The sequence below is a fragment of the Jaculus jaculus genome, unplaced genomic scaffold (genome assembly GCF_020740685.1).
Source record: "Jaculus jaculus isolate mJacJac1 unplaced genomic scaffold, mJacJac1.mat.Y.cur mat_scaffold_34_1_3701052_arrow_ctg1, whole genome shotgun sequence".
In the NCBI taxonomy this organism is placed as follows: Eukaryota; Metazoa; Chordata; class Mammalia; order Rodentia; family Dipodidae; genus Jaculus; species Jaculus jaculus.
The window spans coordinates 2,387,362-2,406,541 of NW_025423490.1; the positions used below are offsets into that span (position 1 = coordinate 2,387,362).

Below are 19,180 nucleotides of genomic sequence, written 5' to 3' on the forward strand. Positions count from 1 at the left end.
AAACTGGGTACTGGGGTTAGAATTGAGACTGGGAACTTTCTTTTATAAAGCCTTCTATTTGTAATGCTATATAATAACATACTATAAATGTAATGGATTATTTTAATAAGACAGAAAGAGAGAGACAGAGTTGGAACACCATGGGCTCTAGCCACTATAATCAAACTCTGGACACATGTGCCACTTTGTATGCATGTGCAATCTTTTACGCTGATCTCACTTGGTGTGTGTCATTTAGGTGAGGCAGGGAGAGTTGAGCATGAGTGGTTGTTTGATTGGGGTGTACCCCATAAACTTACGTGTTCGGAATGCAATGCAACGTTCTCAATTTGTGGAGGTTTGGAAAGTAATGCCTCTTAGAGGCAGTGTATTGTTAGGGCCAGGCTTATGGGTGTTATAGACAGTTTTCCCTTGCCAATGTTTGGCACATTCTCCTGTTGCTATGGTCCACCTTATGTGGCCTGGGAGTGATGTCAACCTTCTGATCATGCCATCATTTTCCCCTGCCAGCATGGAGATTTTACTCGAATCTAAAAGTCAAAGTAAGCCAGATTTTCCCAAAAGCTTTTCTTGGTTGAGTGATTTCTCCCAGCATCATGAACCAGACTACAACAGTAAAGTAGGTACTGAGGACAGGTGTCATTTGCTACTAGATACCTCACTGTGTAGCTTTGGCATTTTGAAGCTGATTATCAAGAGGAATGTGGGAGAATTTAAAACCTTGGCTTAAGCAATGCCTTGCAGTGCTGTAAATACACCTTGATGGACTAGTCAGGTAAAACTTAGTCCTGAATGCAGGAAGAACTATGGACTGTGAGGTTTGGTTTATGTGGGTGAGAACTAGCTTTGCTTGGACTGGGTAGAAGCACTTCGTATGAGAGGTTTGCTGTTATGCCCCTGTCCTGAGAATTTCCACAGGGTTGCTTTGAATAGCGATGAACTGGTATGATCAGAGGGATATAGCACAGAAATGAAATGTTTGAGCTGAAACTTCTCCCCACTCACCTGAAATTATGAGATGTCAACCTTTGAGATTGGGTCAGCTGACTGGCATTGGGGAAACCGGAGGAATGTAGAAACTTTTTAAGGGGCTTGAATGCAAAAAGACTGTCCTGTTCTTCTTTATTCCCCCTGGGATTAACAAATTGGCACCCTACCTGGTATGGTGAACTATAAGAAATGCAAGAAAGAGCTGGGCACCATGCAGTCAGATGATGTTATCTGGAATACGCTAGGAAACAAGCAATTCTGTTCCTTCAAAATAAGAACCAAGACTCAGGGCTTTTGCAGGAATGAATACAGCCTGACTGGCCTGTGTAATCGGTCATCCTGTCCCCTGGCAAACAGTCAGTATGCCACAATCAAAGAAGAGAAAGGACAATATTACCTGTACATGAAGGTCATAGAACGAGCAGCTTTTCCTAGGCATCTCTGGGAACGGGTGCAACTTAATAAAACCTATGAGAAAGCACTGGAACAAACAGATGAAAATTTAATTTATTGGCCCCGCTTTATTCAACACAAATGTAAGCAGAGATTTACCAAGATAACACAGTATCTAATTCGAATTAGAAAGCTTACAGTAAACGACGGAGGAAACTTGTTCCTTTGAGTAAGAAGGTTGAAAGAAGGGAGAAAAGGAGAGAGGAAAAAGCACTGATAGCTGCTCAGCTGGACAATGCTATTGAGAAGGAGTTACTGGAGAGACTGAAACAGGATACGTATGGCGACATCTACAACTTCCCTATCCATGCCTTCCACAAGGCCCTGGAGCAACAGGAGGCAGAAAGTGACTCTTCAGAGGATGAAGAGAATGTGGGAAAAAGAGAATTTGTGGAAGATGATGAGGTAGATGAAAGTGACCTAAGTGGTTTTGAGGATATGGATAATTTGGATGCCAGCAGTGATGAAGACCAGGAAGACAAGTCCTCCAGTGAAGAGGAACAGGCTCTTAATACAAAACACAAAGGCAAAGCACCCTTGAAAGGACCACAGCAGAGAAAATGAGCCTATGTAGAAATTGAGTACGAGCAGGAGACAGAGCCCATAGGCAAAACCAAAGCCACGTGATCACCCTTCAGACATAGTAGTGGACATTGAGAATTTCTACCTTAAACACAGTCACACCTCCAATCTTTGCTCTTATGTCTTGCTCATATTCGTTATTTCAGTAGAGCAAGAAATCTGAAGTAAGTGGAAGAAAGCCTTAATTTGTGGAATATTTTTTGTAGCTTACATGTTCAAGCAACAGTTTATGCCCAAGAAATTTACTTGTATATTGTTTGTTTGTTGTTTTCTGAGACATTTAGTCCAGACTGGCCTCAAACTTACTACATAGTCAAAGATGACTTTGGATTTTGTTTCATTTTTATTTGAGAGAGAGAAAAGTCAGAGAATGGGTGTGCCAGTGTCTCCAGCTGGTGCAAACAAACCCCAGATGCATGCACCCCCTTGTGCATCTCTTAGGTAGGTCCTGGGGAATTGAATCTGGGTCCTTTTGCTTTGCAGGCAAGTGGCACTAAGCCATCTCTCCAGCCCTCTTGTTTTTGTGAGGTAGGGTCTCTCTCTAGCCTAGTCTGACCTGGAATTCACTAGTCTCAGGATGGCCTTGAATTCACAGCAAGCCTCCTACCTTTCCCAAGTGCTGGGGTTAAAGGCATGTGACACCACGCCCCACTAACTCTGAACTTTTGATCCTCTTGCTTCCATCTACTAGTACAGGATTACAGGCTTGTATCACCACACCTGGCACCATATAACTTTCTAGGTTTTTGTTTTGTTTTCCAAGTAGGGTCTTGCTCTCACCCAGGCCAACTTGGAATTCCTTATGTAGTCTCAGGCTGTTCTCAAACCCATGGCAATACTACCTTGGCCTCCAGAGTGCTGGGATTAAAGGCATGTGCCACCATGACCAGATCTAGTTTTGTTTTTTGAGACAAGGTCTCACTGTGCACATTTAATACAAGCCCAAGAAATTTAACAGGTGAGTTCTGAAGGTGGAATAATATGGGCAAAAATATTTCTAATTAAGTTTTTTTTTTAAATTTTTTTTGTTCATTTTTATTTATTTGAGAGTGACACACAGGGAGAGAAAGAGGCAGAGAGAGAGAGAGAATGGGCGCGCCAGGGCCTCCAGCCACTGCAAAGGAACTCCGGACGCGTGTGCCCCCTTGTGCATCTGGCTAATGTGGGTCCTGGGGAATCAAGCCTTGAACCAGGGTCCTTAGGCTTCACAAACAAGCACTTAACCGCTAAGCCATCTCTCCAGCCCTCTAATTAAGTTTTAAGAGCTACACCTCCTACCCCAATTCCTTTTAGAAATGGCAGAACCTCACATTTTTCTTATTCTCTTTTCTGTATTCTGGGAGAAATGAATGAGCCAAGGAAAAAGCAGCTCCAAATGACAATGTTTCATATGAAAATACCTTTTATAACTATCCATACAATCTGGCACAGGAATGAAATTTAGCTCTTGGAAAATTAATCTCATGTGACATGGCACAGAGCAGCTGTAGAACCCTGCTGCACTTGTCTGGTACAGCTCACTACCGTGCTGTCTTCGCGTGTTAGAACAATTTTGGCCAGAAGACCCTAAAATAAGAAAACAGACACTGTTTTTTGTAAAATCTGTTATATTTCCCCCTTTAATTTTTCATACACTAAAAGGAGAGAATCCTGACAGAAGAGATGTTACCTAAAAATTGTTGGCAATGCTTGTCAGTCCTAGTAGCTCAGAAGCAGTACCATAATTCTAGCCAAGATGAATCACGTTGAGTTTAGGGCTGCAACCCTGAGCTTAAAGGGCTAAAATTAAATTGTTTGAATAAACTTCAAAACAACAATCCACACACTAAAATATTTTAGGATATGAATTTCTTCTCATGCTCCTTCAGTCTTTCAGCTAAAGATTTCTAAGTGGGGTAAGAAGTGAGACTGGGCCGGGCATGGTGGCACATGCCTTTAAACCCAGCACTTGGGAGGCAGATCAACTTTTGAGGCCACTCTGAAACTACATAGTCAATTCCAGGTCAGCCTGGGCTAGAGTGAAACCCTACCTTGGGGAAAAACAAAAAAAAAAAAGTGAGACTCGTTTTATACTTGTGATTGTACACACAGCTCTTAGAACTGCTGCCTTAACATGGAGTATGAAACCAAAGGAAGAACTCCCATATGGGCAAACATGGAGATAACCCTTTGGGAACATTTCTTTTAATTTCAATTACATTGTTATTCCTTGGTAGTTTACAGCTAGCTCATTAATTCTCTGCACTTTGTTTTTAATCCAAAAGACTAGAACAGAAATTTACCAAACTTCATCATAGGGATTTTGCTCATTTTTGTCCCTACCTCCAATAACATATAATCTGGTTCTATTTTACTGTTCTAACTAGCTTTGAGAGTTAGGGGTTAGATGAGTAGTATAATACATGCTATGGAAGACTAGTAGGCAGAGAAGGAAACTCGGAACTCTGTGTCCACTTCGAAGCTTGGCCAAGCACAACAGGAGTAAATAATATATTTTTATATTAAAAAGTATCTCAGGACAATGAAGCCTGACTGAAACTGCCTTACCTTTACCTGTCCTTGTGAGCAGTGGTCCAGGAGAATCAGGCAATGTGTGGCCTCCTGCAGCAGGGCTTTCTTAGTGGACTCAGGTGTCAGGCTAGTGTCCCCTGCTATATCACACAGTAGTTTCAAGAGAGCCTTTAGTAGGAGTACCAGTCTGCATGAAATTCTGGAACCAAGAAGAGAAACTGTATCTGGGACATTAAAGTTAGAACTTTAAAGGCTGTCTGGAAATCCTTATTTCAAAAATGAAGAAACAAGTCAAAGGATATAAAAGACCAGACAAGTTTTCTCCACCTTAGATTTCCTATTATTTCTACAATGGACTGCTTATATGCACATTTAAGCACACCAAGTCTATTCTGCTCAAAACTAAAAACTTGGTTCTGTTCTGGTCCCACAATCACAGAAGCTGCACGTGGTGGGACAGGTCTCAGAACTCAGGATGCAGAGGCAGGAGGATCTACATAGCAAGATCCAGTCTTTACAAGCCCTAAGAAGACGGGGCCGAGTGGGAAGGTAATGGGAGGCAGATGTGATCATAATATGTTACATATATGTAAAAAGGAAATATAGTTGATCTCTGGTACTTGTGTCAATTTTGAATTTTTAGGCATTTATAGCCCGACTTACTCTAAGTATCACCTTCATAACTGGAAAAAAGCTCTAGAAATGGGCAGGAATGGTAGTTAACATTGTAATTAGTATGACTGAGTTGTATATTTTAATATGGCTAGTTCTATGTATTTTTTTTTAAATGAAAGGTGGAAAATGATTTAACTTACAGTCTGAAAACATATAATAAACCATGTTTTTGGACAGAAATGTGGCTGGGAGAAAAAAGTTTTCACCATAGAAATCTTCAGCCAGTATGCTTCTTTGGTCTATGCCTCTTAACATTCAGTACATGCTCTATTACCACCTCCCAGGCTTGGCCTCCTCAGATAGTTTTCTATCCCCACATTTCCTTACCTCCCTTCTACTTAGAAGCATAGATTTTATTCTTTTTTTAATACTTATTTTTATTTGAGAGCGACAGAGGAAGAAGCAGAGAGAGAGAGAGAATGGATGTGCCAGGGTCTCCAGCCACTGCAAAGGAACTCCAGATGCATGCACCCCCTTGTGCATCTGGCTAACGTGGGACCTGGGGAATGGAGCCTCAAACCAGGGTCCTTAGGCTTCACAGGCAAGTGCTTAATCACTAAGCCATCTCCCCAGCCCATGGATTATATATATATACATGTATTATATATATTATATGTGTATATAATTCACTTTCATTTACCCATCTAATCATTATATTTCAGTCCATTCTCTAAATATACACCTAATAACATGTACTGAGTACTTTAGATGTAAGATGTGGTCTTCTATTCTGGAATTTACTACTAGCAAAGATAATAAATGATAAATAAATCTAGTTACAAATGTAATTTATGGTCCTGGAGGAAGTTGCTTAATTCCCTATATATTCATGAGCAAGAGAATGAATTCCAGAAGAAATAAAAGATGCTGGAGCACTGGATTTTCTACTGAACTCAACTTTCAATTCATGCAAGAAAGCCTTTTCTGACTAAACAGTTTGGGTTCCAGTTTATTCCTGACACATTATTTACTTTATAGAATGCTTTGTCTGGTAACTTCTCTGCATATGTTAAATGAAGCACTCTTTAGGATCTTTAGGATGAAGACAGTTAAGCATGTCTATTTTTACAGCACCCTAAATACCCTGGCTTTTTTTGGGGGGAGGGGGTAGGTAGAAAGGCAGTTAGCAGAACTAGAGTTAAAAGGGCTTAACACTAATTTACATCACCAATCCTAAACAGCCTTTAATAATCTAATAAAATTCTAATTATAAATCTGGAAAGATGCATAAGGTTTCCCAGTTCTCTAAATACAAAATCCCTTCCCCCGTCGGGTATCAAAAAGTACCTGGGTGGATAGTCTTCCTAACATCCGTTTAAGCCACTTAGGAAACACATTTACAAGATAAAGAACATGCAACAATGCAGAAATGATGCTGGATAGAGAATCCAGACAAGCTCATGAAGTGTGGCTCAAATGTGTATCCTATGGTCTTAGATGCTATACCTGGGCCATGTATGCTGTATGAGAAGTTTTAGGGTTTCCAGTATTTTCAATCTAGCCTCCTCTTCTGGTCCATCATAAACCTCCTGATAATCAACAATAACTCGCTCCAGCCTCTTCAAGTGCCAAACGGCTAAGATTCCCAACCTAAAAATAAAAGAAATTGAAGCCAAGAAGTTGAAGTTGGGGTATATGCTAAGAGCAGCAGCCTATGAACTCACCTTTTTACAAAAGCTGGTAAGTGTCTGGCATATGTCCTCCATAACAGAAGGCGGTGCTCTGGCTCCATGTGGGTGAGGACCAGCTGGAACACCTCATGACAGTGCATACTGGCTCGAGCTGCATCTCCGCTCCAATGCTGGCCTTTCTCCAGGACAGGGAATAAATCCAGCAAACACAGAAGCACAGCCTAGGAGGATGCAGTGGGAAGAAACTCAGTTCTTCATATGCATTTGCAACCCTCCTGAGTATTCCAAGATCTACATGAATCCACCATCCTTGGGGTACATGTCATAGGATTCTAAAAGACCAGGAGTTTCAACATGAGATACATTACTTCAAGTGTCCACTCTTCACATTTTTCATCTGCATCTGACAAAGTTCCTACTTTCTTTCTCTTTGGGGCTGTTCTTTACTAATTTGTGAACTGGGAAGACTGGCAGAGCTTGGACTTTAATTTCAGACCATAGAAATCTGAAACTTTTATCATTAAGTCACTAAGTGACTTAGTGGCATAGAATACATTTATATACCTTTGATGAAATTCCTTCTACATGATATCTGAGATGATTCAAGCCCTATCTGAAGTTATGTTGTCTAGATAGTCCCTTTTAGCTTTCCAGAGATCTGGCTTTCTTAATATTATGGAACCTTAAACTTTTAGCTGACCAATTGTAACTGGATTCTCACTACCCCAAAATACTATTTTTATAGGAAAAGGAAAAAAAAAATGAAAAGGGGGAAAAATGGTGGTGGTAGCAAGCCAGAGGCAAGGAAAGGACAGTAAAAGAATCAAGGAAGGATTCAGGGGCATGGTGTTGCACATCTATAATCATAATACTTGGAAGGTGGAGGCCAGCCTAGGCTACAGAATCAGACCATGTCTTTAAAAAATCAAAACAAGCTGGGCTTGGTGGTGTACACCTAATCCCAGCACTTGGCAAGCTGAGGGAGGAGGGTTGCTGTGAGTTCAAGGCCACCCTGAGTGGATTCCAGGTGAGCCTGGGCTAGAGTGAGACCTACCTTGAACCCTCCTCCCCCCACAAAAGAAGGTCAAAACAGGGCTGGAGAGATGGCTCATTGGTTAAGGAGCTTGCCTGCAATGCCTCCTAACGACCTGGGTTTGTCCAGTACACCCACATAAAGCCAGATGCACAGTGGCGCATGTATTTAGAGTTCATTTGCAGGGCTGGAAGCCCTGGCATGCCCATTCTGTGTCTCTCTTCTCTGTCTGCTTGCAAATAAAAAAGGTTATTGAGGATGGTCAACATGAGTCCAAGGCCAGCCTGGAGCTACAGAGTTGATTTCCAGGTCAGCCTGGGCTTGAGTGAAACTCTTATCTAAAAAAATTAAAAATATTTAAAAAAGAAAAAAAAAAAACCCACAAATGTCTCTCTAAAAGGTTTCCAGGCTATTTGAGTCACTTATTCTTAGATCTTACAATAGTTACTGGTACATAGTATTATCAGTTAATGTCTGTTGGATGGCAGGATAAATGGCACTGAGTAACTAGGTGTCTACATACAAGGAGTTTCAAGTACATGTAAATCAACACCGAATATTTACACTAAAAAACTGCCTGCCCTTGAGTAACATAGTTGACCCATATCAACAGAAAACACTGGCTGTTCTACAGAGACTCAAGGAATGTGGATGTCTGTTTGATGTTGAGATACTTCTTTAATCTGGATAACTGCTTTTGGATGTCCTCATTTTCTCTTAACTGTTTCTACACACATAATGGTACCTTCCAGTCAAAGTAGAACCCAGTTACAAATAAAATTTTATAATTACCTGAAAAAAAAAGAAATGCAAGAAAGAGAGGGTCATGGAGTTGCTGTGCAGTCTTGTGTTTTGGAAATGGCCATGGACAGTGTGAAGCTGGTTTGCTGCATGCCTGTATGGAGCCATGAGGATGGACCATGGGTTGCACTGCAGAATCAGTGGAGATGCTGGGACCATGAGTTGGCTGCTAAGGAAAGCTTCTGGCTCTGGATGAAGTTTTCTAGGACTGTGAGTAGTCTAGCTGGAGGGGCAGAATTGGAAATTCATGGGCTTGTTACTGCTTATAATTATTGGACTTGGATATTTGTTACTGACTAGAGATGGTGAATTTGGATGTTAGATTTCCTGTTTGGTCCCTGGTTACCAAATCCCTATTCCTATTCCATTGAGGCAGAGGGTACACAAGCCATTGTAGAAGCTGGCCTCTTACCCCTGGCTCTACACATGTCTGACTCCTGGTTCCCCAAAAGCTGAATCCCATGTGCTGAGTATATGCAAGTGGAGTAAATAAGCAGAGCTCCAAGTTCCCCACCTAGCAGTGCCCAGGTAAGTGCATTCTCCACAATCTGCATATCAGTGGTTATAACACCGTCATACACCAATATGGTCCACATTTAAAACAGAATACCTACTGAAGATCCTACAAGGATACATACTTGCTTCACTCGAAATAAAAATAAAACATTTCCCCAAGATGGGTAGACCACAAGAAAAGGAATAAAAGCAAGAACCAGGAAACTGAGAGATTTCCACCAATGATGCCTAGTTCCATAATGGAAACCTTCAATAAATAATAGAGAAAATAACAAAACTTGAATACCAAAATGAAAACACAACAACCAATGTGACACAATCAAAAGAATTGCTGAGGGGTCTAGAGGGATGGCATAACAATTAAGGTGTTTGCCTGCAAAGCCTAAGGACCAAGGTTTGATTCCCCAGGAGCCACGTTAGCCAGAGGCACAAGGGGGCACACACATCTGGAGTTTGTTTCTAGTGGCTAGAGGCTCTGGCATGCCCATTCTCATTCATTCCCTCTCTCTCTCTCTCTCTCTCTCTCTCTCTCTCTCTCTCTCTCTCTTTCCTTCTCTGTCCAATAAATAAATAACTACATAAAAATAAAATATTAAAAAAATATCACTGAGGGATGGAGAGATGGCTTTAGTGGTTAAGGAACTTCCTGAGAAGACTAAGGATCCAAGTTTTTTTCCCTACAACCCTACATCATAAAAGCAAAACAAAACAAAACAAAGAAAAAAGTTATTGAACTGGAACTAAGCTTTCAAAAAACCAACAATTGGCGCACTTGCGGCTGCAGGAGGGCAACGTGGCAAGGAAACGTGAAGGGAGAGCGGCAGTGAGCAACGGAGGAGCAGACCATGAGGTAGAAGAACACGTGGAACAGCGAGAAAACCAGAGCAGCTGTGGCTCCCTCCCCTCCCTCACCGCCTGAGCCCAGCTCCAGCGAACAGAGCAGCGGTCCCAGGACCTGGCCACGCCAACTTGGGACGACAGCGGGACCCAAGCAGGAACAGAGACCAGTAGCAACATCAGCGGCTCCAGCAGCAGCAGAACCAGGAGCGGTAGCAGCAGAGGACCCAGCAGCAGCAGCCCCAGGAGCAGCAGCAGCAGCAGCCCCAGAAGCAGCAGCTTCAGTGGCAGCAGTGGCAGTGGACCCAGTAGCAGCAGCTTCAGCAGCAGCAGTGGCTCAAGAAGTGGCAGCTACAGCAGCAACAGAGGCACCAGGAGCGGTGGACCCAGCAGCGGCAGTTTTAGCAGCAGCAGTTCCAGCAGCAGGGGTGCTGATCTGCAGGGACACAGTTGCCAGGCTCGGTTTGCCCTACAGGAAAAGCCAGTGCTCAGCTCCAGAAATCATAACAGAAGCCCGATGACCAAGCAGCAACTTGAATGAGACCAAAATCATCCAAGGTAACTGGGATTGCACCAGGGAAGGGTCTCACTTGGTCACAAGCTGACTTGGATCCCTCAACAGACCAAAAATCTTAACCTCTATGCTGACAGAGGATCTGGTTGTTATAATAACTACTCTGACATATAAACTTGGGGCTGTTTTTGATTGAATGGGTAAAGTGTTTAGTTAACTTTTAGAATCTACCTGTATTTTATTCCACTCAGCCTACTTGAATACTCCCAAAACAGGGAAACTCAACTCCAGGAGCACCATTGTAGATACTCTGTGAGTCTTAAGAGCTACACCTAACACCTTAAAATCCTACCCTGAAAATACATAACATCAATTCAATTGATACAGCTAAGAATACCCAGCTAGCAAGAAAATCCAAGCATTAACTTAATCCAAGATGCAAAAAATATATACATTATAACACAAGAAACACTAAATCCACCTAAAAGTATTAATGCATCAGAAATGACCTACAGTAAGAACGAGTTAGAGGAAATGCCTGAGAAAGAGTTCAAAAGAATGATTGTAAATATGTTCAAAGAAGTCACAGAACAAATCAAAGGAGTCAAAGAAGAAAGAAAAGTGGAAAAAAAGAAAATTACAGACCAATCTCCCTCATGAACATAGATGCAAAAATTCTCAATAAAATATTGGCAAACAGAATACAAGAGTATATAAAAAAAATCATTCACCCTGACCAAGTAGGCTTTATCCCAGAGATGCAGGGATGGTTTAATATACGCAAATCTATAAATGTAATACATTATATAAACAGGTTGAAGGACAAAAATCACATGATCATCTCATTGGACGCAGAGAAAGCATTTGACAAAATCCAACATCCCTTCATGATAAAAGTCTTACAGAGACTGGGAATAGAAGGAACATATCTCAATATAATAAAAGCTATTTATGACAAGCCTACAGCCAACATATTACTAAATGAGGAAAAACTGGAAGCTTTTCTACTAAAATCAGGAACAAGACAAGGGTGTCCACTGTCCCCACTTTTATTTAATATAGTTTGGGAAGTCTTACCCATAGCAATAAGGCAAGAGACACAGATAAAAGGAATACAAATTGGAAAGGAAGAGATCAAGTAATCATTATTTGCAGATGGCATGATTCTATACATAAAGGACCCTAAAAACTCTACTAGCAAACTGTTAGAGCTGATCAAAACCTACAGCCATGTAGCAAGAATCAAAATACACACACAGAAATCAGTAGCCTTCATATATGCTAACAACAAACACACAGAGGATGAAATCAGAAAATCACTCCCATTCACAATTGCATCAAAAAAAAAAAATACCTTGGAATAAACCTACGAAGGAAGTAAAGAATGTCTACAATGAGAACTTTAAAACACTCAAGCGAGAAATTGCAGAAGACACTAGAAAGTGGAGAAATATCCCCTGTTCTTGGATTGGAAGAACCAATATTGTGAGAATGGGAATCTTACCAAAAGCAATCTACACATTAATGCAATCACTATCAAAATTCCAAAGGCATTCTTCATGGAAATAGAAAAAACAATCCAAACTTCATTTGGAGTCACAGAAAACCTCGAATATCTAAAATAATACTGAGCAACAAAAAGAAGGCTGGTTGTATCACCATACCTGATTTTAACCTATATTATAGAGCCATAGTAACAAAAACAGCATGGTACTGGCACAAAAACAGACATGTAGATCAGGGGAACAGAATAAAGGACCCAGATGTAAGCCCAAGTAGCTATAGCCACCTGATATTTGATAAAAGTGCCAAAAATACTCATTGGAGAAAAGACAGCCTCTTCAGCAAATGGTGTTGGGAAAACTGGATATATATCTGCAGTAGGATGAAAATAGATTCTTCTCTCTCACCATGCACAAGAATTAAATCCAAATGGATTAAAGACCTTAACATCAGACCTGAAACTCTGAAACTGCTAGAGGAAAAATTGGGGGAAATCCTCCAACATATTGGTCTTGGCAAAGACTTTCTGAATACAACCCCATTTGCTCAGGCAATAAAACCACAGATTAATCACTGGGACCTAATGAAATTACAAAGATTTTGCACTGCAAAGGATACAATGAAAAAAGCAAAGAGGCAACCTAGAGAATGGGAAAAAATCTTCGCCAGCTATATATCAGATAGAGGATTAATATCTAGGATATACAAAGAACTCAAAAAGTTAAATAATAAGGAATCAAACAAGCCAATCAAAAAATGCGCTATGGAGCTAAATAGAGAGTTCTCAAAGGAAGAAATACGAATGGCATATAAGCATCTAAAAAAATGTTCTACGTCACTAGTCATCATGGAAATGCAGATTAAAACTATAGTGAGATTCCATCTCACTCCTGTCAGATTGGCCACCATCATGAAAACAAATGATCATAAATGTTTGCAGGGATGTGGAAAAAGAGGAACCCTTCTACACTGCTGGTGGGAATGCAATCTGGTCCAGCCACTGTGGAAATCAGTGTGGAGGTTCCAAAAACAGTTAAAGATTGATCTACCATATGACCCAGCTATAGCACTCCTAGGCATATATCCAAAGGAATCATCTCATTTCCTAAGAAGTACATGCTCAACCATGTTTATTGCTGCTCAATTTATAATAGCTGGGAAATGGAACCAGCCTAGATGTCCCTCAACTGATGAGTGGATAATAAAGATGTGGCACATTTATACAATGGAGTTCTACTCAGTGGTAAAGAAAAATGAAGTTATGAAATTTGCAGAAAAATGGATGGACCTGGAAAAGATTATACTAAGTGAGGTAACTTAGGCCCAGAAAGCCAAGAGCCACGTATTCTCTCTCATATGTGGATCCTAGTCACAGATGACTGGGTTTCTGCGTGAGAATGAAAATACTTAGTAGCAGAGGCCAGTAAGTTAAAAAGGATACATAAAGGAAAGAGAAAGGAAGGGAAGAGGGTACTTAATAAGTTGATATTGTATATATGTAAGTAATGATTGTTATGGGAGGTAATATGATGGCGAATGGAATTTCAAAAGAGAATGTGTGGGGGGGGAGGGAGGGAATTAACATGGGATTTTTTTTATAATCATGGAAAATGCTAATAAAAATTAAAAAAAAACAATTACATAAGTGAAATTGACCAGAATCATCTCTTAGAGAACTCAGCATTTGACACGAGGCTTAACTTAATAGAAGAATATCTTCGAAGCCTCAAATTAGAAATAAATGAATTGAAGGTGAGTCAACAAATGGAAGATCTTAATAAGCTGTTGATTAAGCTTAATGAAGAGTTGATCAAATATAAGAATGATTTCCAGGAAACATCAAGAAAATCAGACCTTGATCGGAAATCATACCTCAAAAAAAAGAGATTAACACAATATAAAATAACACAACAGAAAATAAAAATCTAATAGAGCTTTCAAAAACCTCTCTATAACCCCTCAGAAACAGTTATGCTTGGGGAAGGCAAACCTTCTGATCTGGAAGACAAGACAGAAGAAGTTGATCAGGAGGCCAAAAACTTTGCTAAGTTCAAAAAATCATGTGAAGAGAATATGAAAGAACTGTGGCATACCCTAAAATGACTATACATTGGGAACACGGTATATCACAAGGAGAGGAAGTCCAGACCAGAGGCATAGAGAACATATTCAACAAAACTACTGAAAAAATATTACTAATCTCTGAAAAGAGGGCACACCCAATTACAAGAAGCCCACAGAACACCGAACAGACAACATGAAAGAAGAAACTCTCCAGGGTAAACAACAGTCAAAACTCTTAACAATGATAGCAAACAGAGAGAGCCAAAAGCAGCAAGTGAGAAACAACTCACCATATACAAAGGCAATTCCATCAAAATTACCTCAGATATTTCAATCGAAACCCTGAAAGCAAGAAGGGACTAGAATGAAACACTTCAAAGTCTAAGAAACCATAGCTTCCAAACCATCTATGTACTCAGTGAAAGTATCCCTCATAATAGATGATGAAAGAAAACCATTTCATGAAAAAGTCAACTCTATGATTATATGAACACAAAGCCAAACCTACAGAGACTACTTAAGGGAATACTCCACACAGATGAGTCACAAAACAAATCTTAGCCTACAAGAAAAAGATCACAATAACTAAAACTAGAGCAGGCTCAAAAATGAACAAAACACAAGGATGCACCAAACCCCATGAAGTAACCCATCATGGCAGGGATTAAATAAAATGTTCCAGTTATAAACTTAAGTATTAATTGTCTTACCTCATCCATCAAAAGACACAAGTTATCAGGGTGGATCAAAAAATAGAACGTACTATCTGCTGTCTTCAAAGAAACCACCTCATCACTAAAAGACAGAAACCTCCTCAGGGTGAAAGGCTGGACAGCTGTATCCAAAGCAAACTGAAAGAAAAAAAAAACAGCTATTGTGATATTAATATATGAAAATTAGACTTCAAACCAAAAGTAATTACAAAGGACAAATAAGACCACTTCTTACTCATCAGGGAAATTATCCAAAATGAGGACATCACAACCATAAATCTGTATGTGCCAAACAGAAGTGCATCACACTTTATAAATCAAAACATACTTGACAACAAAACAGAAATACTCACCAACACCATCATAGTTGAACACTTCAGTACTTCACTATTATCAACAGACAGATCATTCAAGCAGAAAATCAAAAGGGAAATAATAGAACTCAAAACCAGGATAGATCAACTCTACCTAATGGATATCTACAGAATTTTCTACCCCAATTCTACTGAATATATTCTTTTGATTGATTGATTTGACAGAGCAAGAGAGGGAAAGAGAATAAGAATTGGCTCACCAGGGCCTACAGTCACTGCAAACAAACTTCAGACACATATGCTTGCTTGTGCATCTGGCTAACATGGGTCCTCGGGAATTGAATCTGGGTCCTTTGGCTTTGCAGGCAAATGTCTTAATTAGTAAGCCATCATTCCAGCTCTGGTCTAAGCCCCAGACAGCTAGCCCATCTAGTGCTAGAAAGTGCTAAGGAACTACTGGAGGAAATTGGCAACAATGGTCTGAGCAACCAGAGGTCTAAGTTACTGAGAAGCAAACACCCTCACATAACACACATGCCAGTGCAACAGTGGCACACTGACTTTGGGGATAACCAAAGGCTTTCTAATTAGCTAGTAGATATACTCAGGGTAAAGGAACCCATATCTGGGATTGGAAACCAGATCAGAATCCATTAGCAACAAAGCCTACGCTCTCCAGTGTCAAGCTCTCCATGGTCTTTGGCTAAAAGAGGGGTTACATGCATCAAAATCCCCCTAAGTTAATAACGTTTATCCTATTTAAACTATGTTGACTTCACACTCTGTTGGAGAAACTGTTCTTCTTTCTCAAATGGTAGCAAGACCTGATGAGATAAACTACCCCTCACACTTCTGGCAAGTCACAGCTGAAATTCAGAAGAATCAGGGAACAAGCAAGAGTGCTTACTTCCATAGTGAACCTGATAATTAGTGCCAGGGTAAAAGAGAGAGATCAGGAGGAAACTATCATGAGATATCATTTACAAATCCATAGATCAGATTGCAAATTCAAATCTGTATCACTGAATATATAAACTTACAAGTGTTGTATCCAGAACAGAAAAATTCACCTTTAGGCTGTTTAGTTCCTGTTGGATAAACTTCTCTTCTTCCTAAAAAAAAAGGTGAAAATATTTTAATGCCTGTGTAAATGTCTGTTTGAACTCTAATGGCATTTATTATCATTGTTGTTACTATTATTGCTATTGTTTTATTTTAAGGGTTATAATAATACAACACATCATCTTTTTGATACTAATATTGTCCTACTAAGGGCCAGGAGCAACCAACTGTTTCAGGAGGACTTCAGTTGGCTGCTGGTGTGTCACAGACATTCCATCATAGCTTGAGAAGGCCCTCACTTTCTGACACAGTTCGATGTTCCAGGCCCAAAAGTAGTCTCCCAGTATTGATCTCAAACAAGTCATTTCTTTAAGAATTCCTGGGTCTCTGAGGGGAGAATGGAATCCAATTTGAAAGTTTAAGCATCACATCAATATTTAGGACAAAGGAGAGTTGGGAAAGGATAAGAAAGAGTATAATCTGGGACTATGACTCACAAGGAGGGGCCAGCATCTATGAACCAGGACCTGTGTGTTTGGTTTAAAATAATTTATTGTAATACCATCACATACATTATTTTATCTGTGTGTGTAGCCAAGTTGATTTAATAACAGCTTAGTGGAATAGTTTGGGCTAAGATCATTGGGTCTCCTAACATATAATTTTTCAGTAATTGATCCTCAACCAAGCGTCTACTCTGTCCCCACTAAAAAGTATTTACATGTTACAATCAGGGCTACATATCCACAGTACAATATGTAGATGTTGTAAATATGACTTTTATATCTTTCTACATAGTCACTACACAGCACTGACTTAATAGTTCAATGTGAAATAATGTACACTCTTTGAAAATGATAATGTAGCAGGATGAAGCATCTGGTTGCCATGATCATTTTGAATAGAAATGGTAGGTATTACGGAATCTAGAAAAACAGAAACTGAAGATTACATTTATGTTAGTATTGTCCAGTGGGGTGATACCTGAGCCACAATTGGTATGCTGATCTTCAAGATGATTCTAATCATCTTTTGTTCTTGCTGCTTTGTTGTTTTTCAAGGTAGGTTCTCACTCTTGCCAAACTGACCTGGAATTCACTATGTAGTTTCAGGGTGGCCTTGAACTCATGGCAATCCTCCTACCTCTGCCTCCTGAGTGCTGTGATCAAAGGTGTGTGCCACCATGCACAGCAACAAAAAAAAAAAAAAAAAAAAGGAAGAGGAAAAAAATATATATATAGGAAAATATAAATACTTTCAATGAGAAAAACTAATTTAAAATGTGTTATATGTGTGTGCTTAAGATCTCCCCAGTGGCTTTCTCCAAACCTCAGAATCACTCCTTGAAAGAGTAAGTATTTCCAAAACTAGTGCATTGTTCCTCTTCCATTCACTCTCTCTCTCTCTTTTTTTTTTTTTTTTTTTTTTACTTTTTAAGAAATATTTCTTTCTTTGTTTGTTTGTTTATTTACTTGAGAGAGAGAGAATGGGCATGTCAGGGCCCCCAGCCACTGTTAAGTAAACTCAAGCCACATGCGCCACCTTTTGCATCTGCCTTACATGGGTAGTGGGGAATTGAACCTGGGTCCTTGGGCTTTACCAGCAAGTGCCTTAATCACTAAGCCATCTCTCCAGCCAGCCCTGAAGTCTTTTTTTTTAGGTTTTACGACGTAGGGTCACACTCTAACTCAGGCTGACCTCTCAGGATGGTCTTGAAATAACATCAATCCTCCTACCTCTGCCCCCTCCCCAAGTGCTGAGATTAAAGGCATGTGCCACCATGCCTGGCTCCCTGGAGTTTTTTTTTTTTCCCCCTAGTCACTGGTTAACTTCTTTTTTTTTTTAATTTTTATTAACATTTTCCATGATTATAAAATATATCCATGGTAATTCCCTCCCTCCCCACACCAACACATAATCATTTGAAATTCCATTCTCCATCATATTACCTCCCCATTACAATCATTGTAATCACATATATACAATATCAACCTATTAAGTACCCTCCTCCCTTCCTTTCTCTACCCTTTATGTCTCCTTTTTAACTTACTGGCCTCTGCTACTAAGTATTTTCATTCTCACGCAGAAGCCCAGTCATCTCTACCTAGGATCCACATATGAGAGAGAACATGTGGCGCTTGGCTTTCTGGGCCTGGGTTACCTGACTTAGTATAATACTTTCCAGGTCCATCCGTTTTTCTGCAAATTTCATAACTTCATTTTACTTTACCGCTGAGTACAACTCCATTGTATAAATGTGCCTCATCTTCATTATCCACTCATCTGTTGATGGACATCTACGCTGGTTCCATTTCCCAGCCATTATAAACTGAGCAGCAATAAACATGGTTGAGCACGTACTTCTAAGGAAATGTGATGAGTCTTTTGGATATATGCCTAGGAGTGCTATAGCTGGGTCATATGGTAGATCAATCTCTAGCTGTTTTAGGAACCTCCACACTGTTTTCCACAATGGCTGGACCAGATTGCATTCCCACCAGCAGTGCAGAAGGGTTCCTTTTTTTCCACATCCCGCCAACATTTATGATCATTTGTTTTCATGATGGTGGCCAATCTGACAGGAGTGAGATGGAATGTCAATGTAGTTTTAATCTGCATTTCCCTAATGACTAGTGACGTACAACATTTTTTTAGATGCTTATATGCCATTCGTATTTCTTCCTTTGAGAACTCTCTATTTAGCTCCATAGCCCATTTTTTGATTGGCTTGTTTGATTCCTTAGTATTTAACTTTTTGAGTTCTATGTATATGCTAGATATTAATCCTTTATCAGATATATAGCTGGTGAAGATTTTTTCCCATTCTGTAGGTTGCCTCTTTGCTATCTTTGTAATTTCATTAGGTCCCAGTGGTTAATCTGTGGTTTTATTGCCAGAGCAATTGGGGTTGTATTCAGAAAGTCTTTGCCAAGACCAATATGTTGAAGGGTTTCCCCTACTTTTTCCTCTAGCAGTTTCAG

General features: G+C 39.9%; 1 protein-coding gene and 1 pseudogene across 1 annotated transcript; one reads left to right on the plus strand and one right to left on the minus strand.

Annotated features, from left to right (window-relative positions):
* Window positions 1-1,199: 1,199 nt before the first annotated feature.
* Window positions 1,200-2,070, plus strand: LOC101608204 (annotated as a pseudogene).
* A 1,416-nt stretch (window positions 2,071-3,486) lies between these two features.
* Window positions 3,487-17,228, minus strand: LOC101615757 (TELO2-interacting protein 2). Its single transcript, XM_045141228.1, has 6 exons — window positions 17,184-17,228; window positions 16,178-16,249; window positions 6,876-7,063; window positions 6,658-6,801; window positions 4,573-4,735; window positions 3,487-3,591 (listed from the first exon to the last, which is right to left on the minus strand). Exons 1-6 carry the CDS (start codon window positions 17,226-17,228, stop codon window positions 3,487-3,489), a joined length of 717 nt encoding a protein of 238 aa, XP_044997163.1.
* Between the last annotated feature and the right edge of the window lie 1,952 nt (window positions 17,229-19,180).

What these genes read in the sequence shown, in the direction of transcription:
- LOC101615757 (XM_045141228.1), bottom strand. Translation starts at nt 17,228, where the DNA reads ATGATTAGAATCATCTTGAAGATCAGCATACCAATTGTGGCTCAG. An exon ending in GCATACCAATTGTGGCTCAG is followed by an intron (nt 16,250 to 17,183) that starts GTATCACCCCAC and finishes CTTTTTTTTTAG; the next exon opens with GAAGAAGAGAAGTTTATCCA. An exon ending in TTACCAGCTTTTGTAAAAAG is followed by an intron (nt 6,802 to 6,875) that starts GTGAGTTCATAG and finishes TTTTATTTTTAG; the next exon opens with GTTGGGAATCTTAGCCGTTT.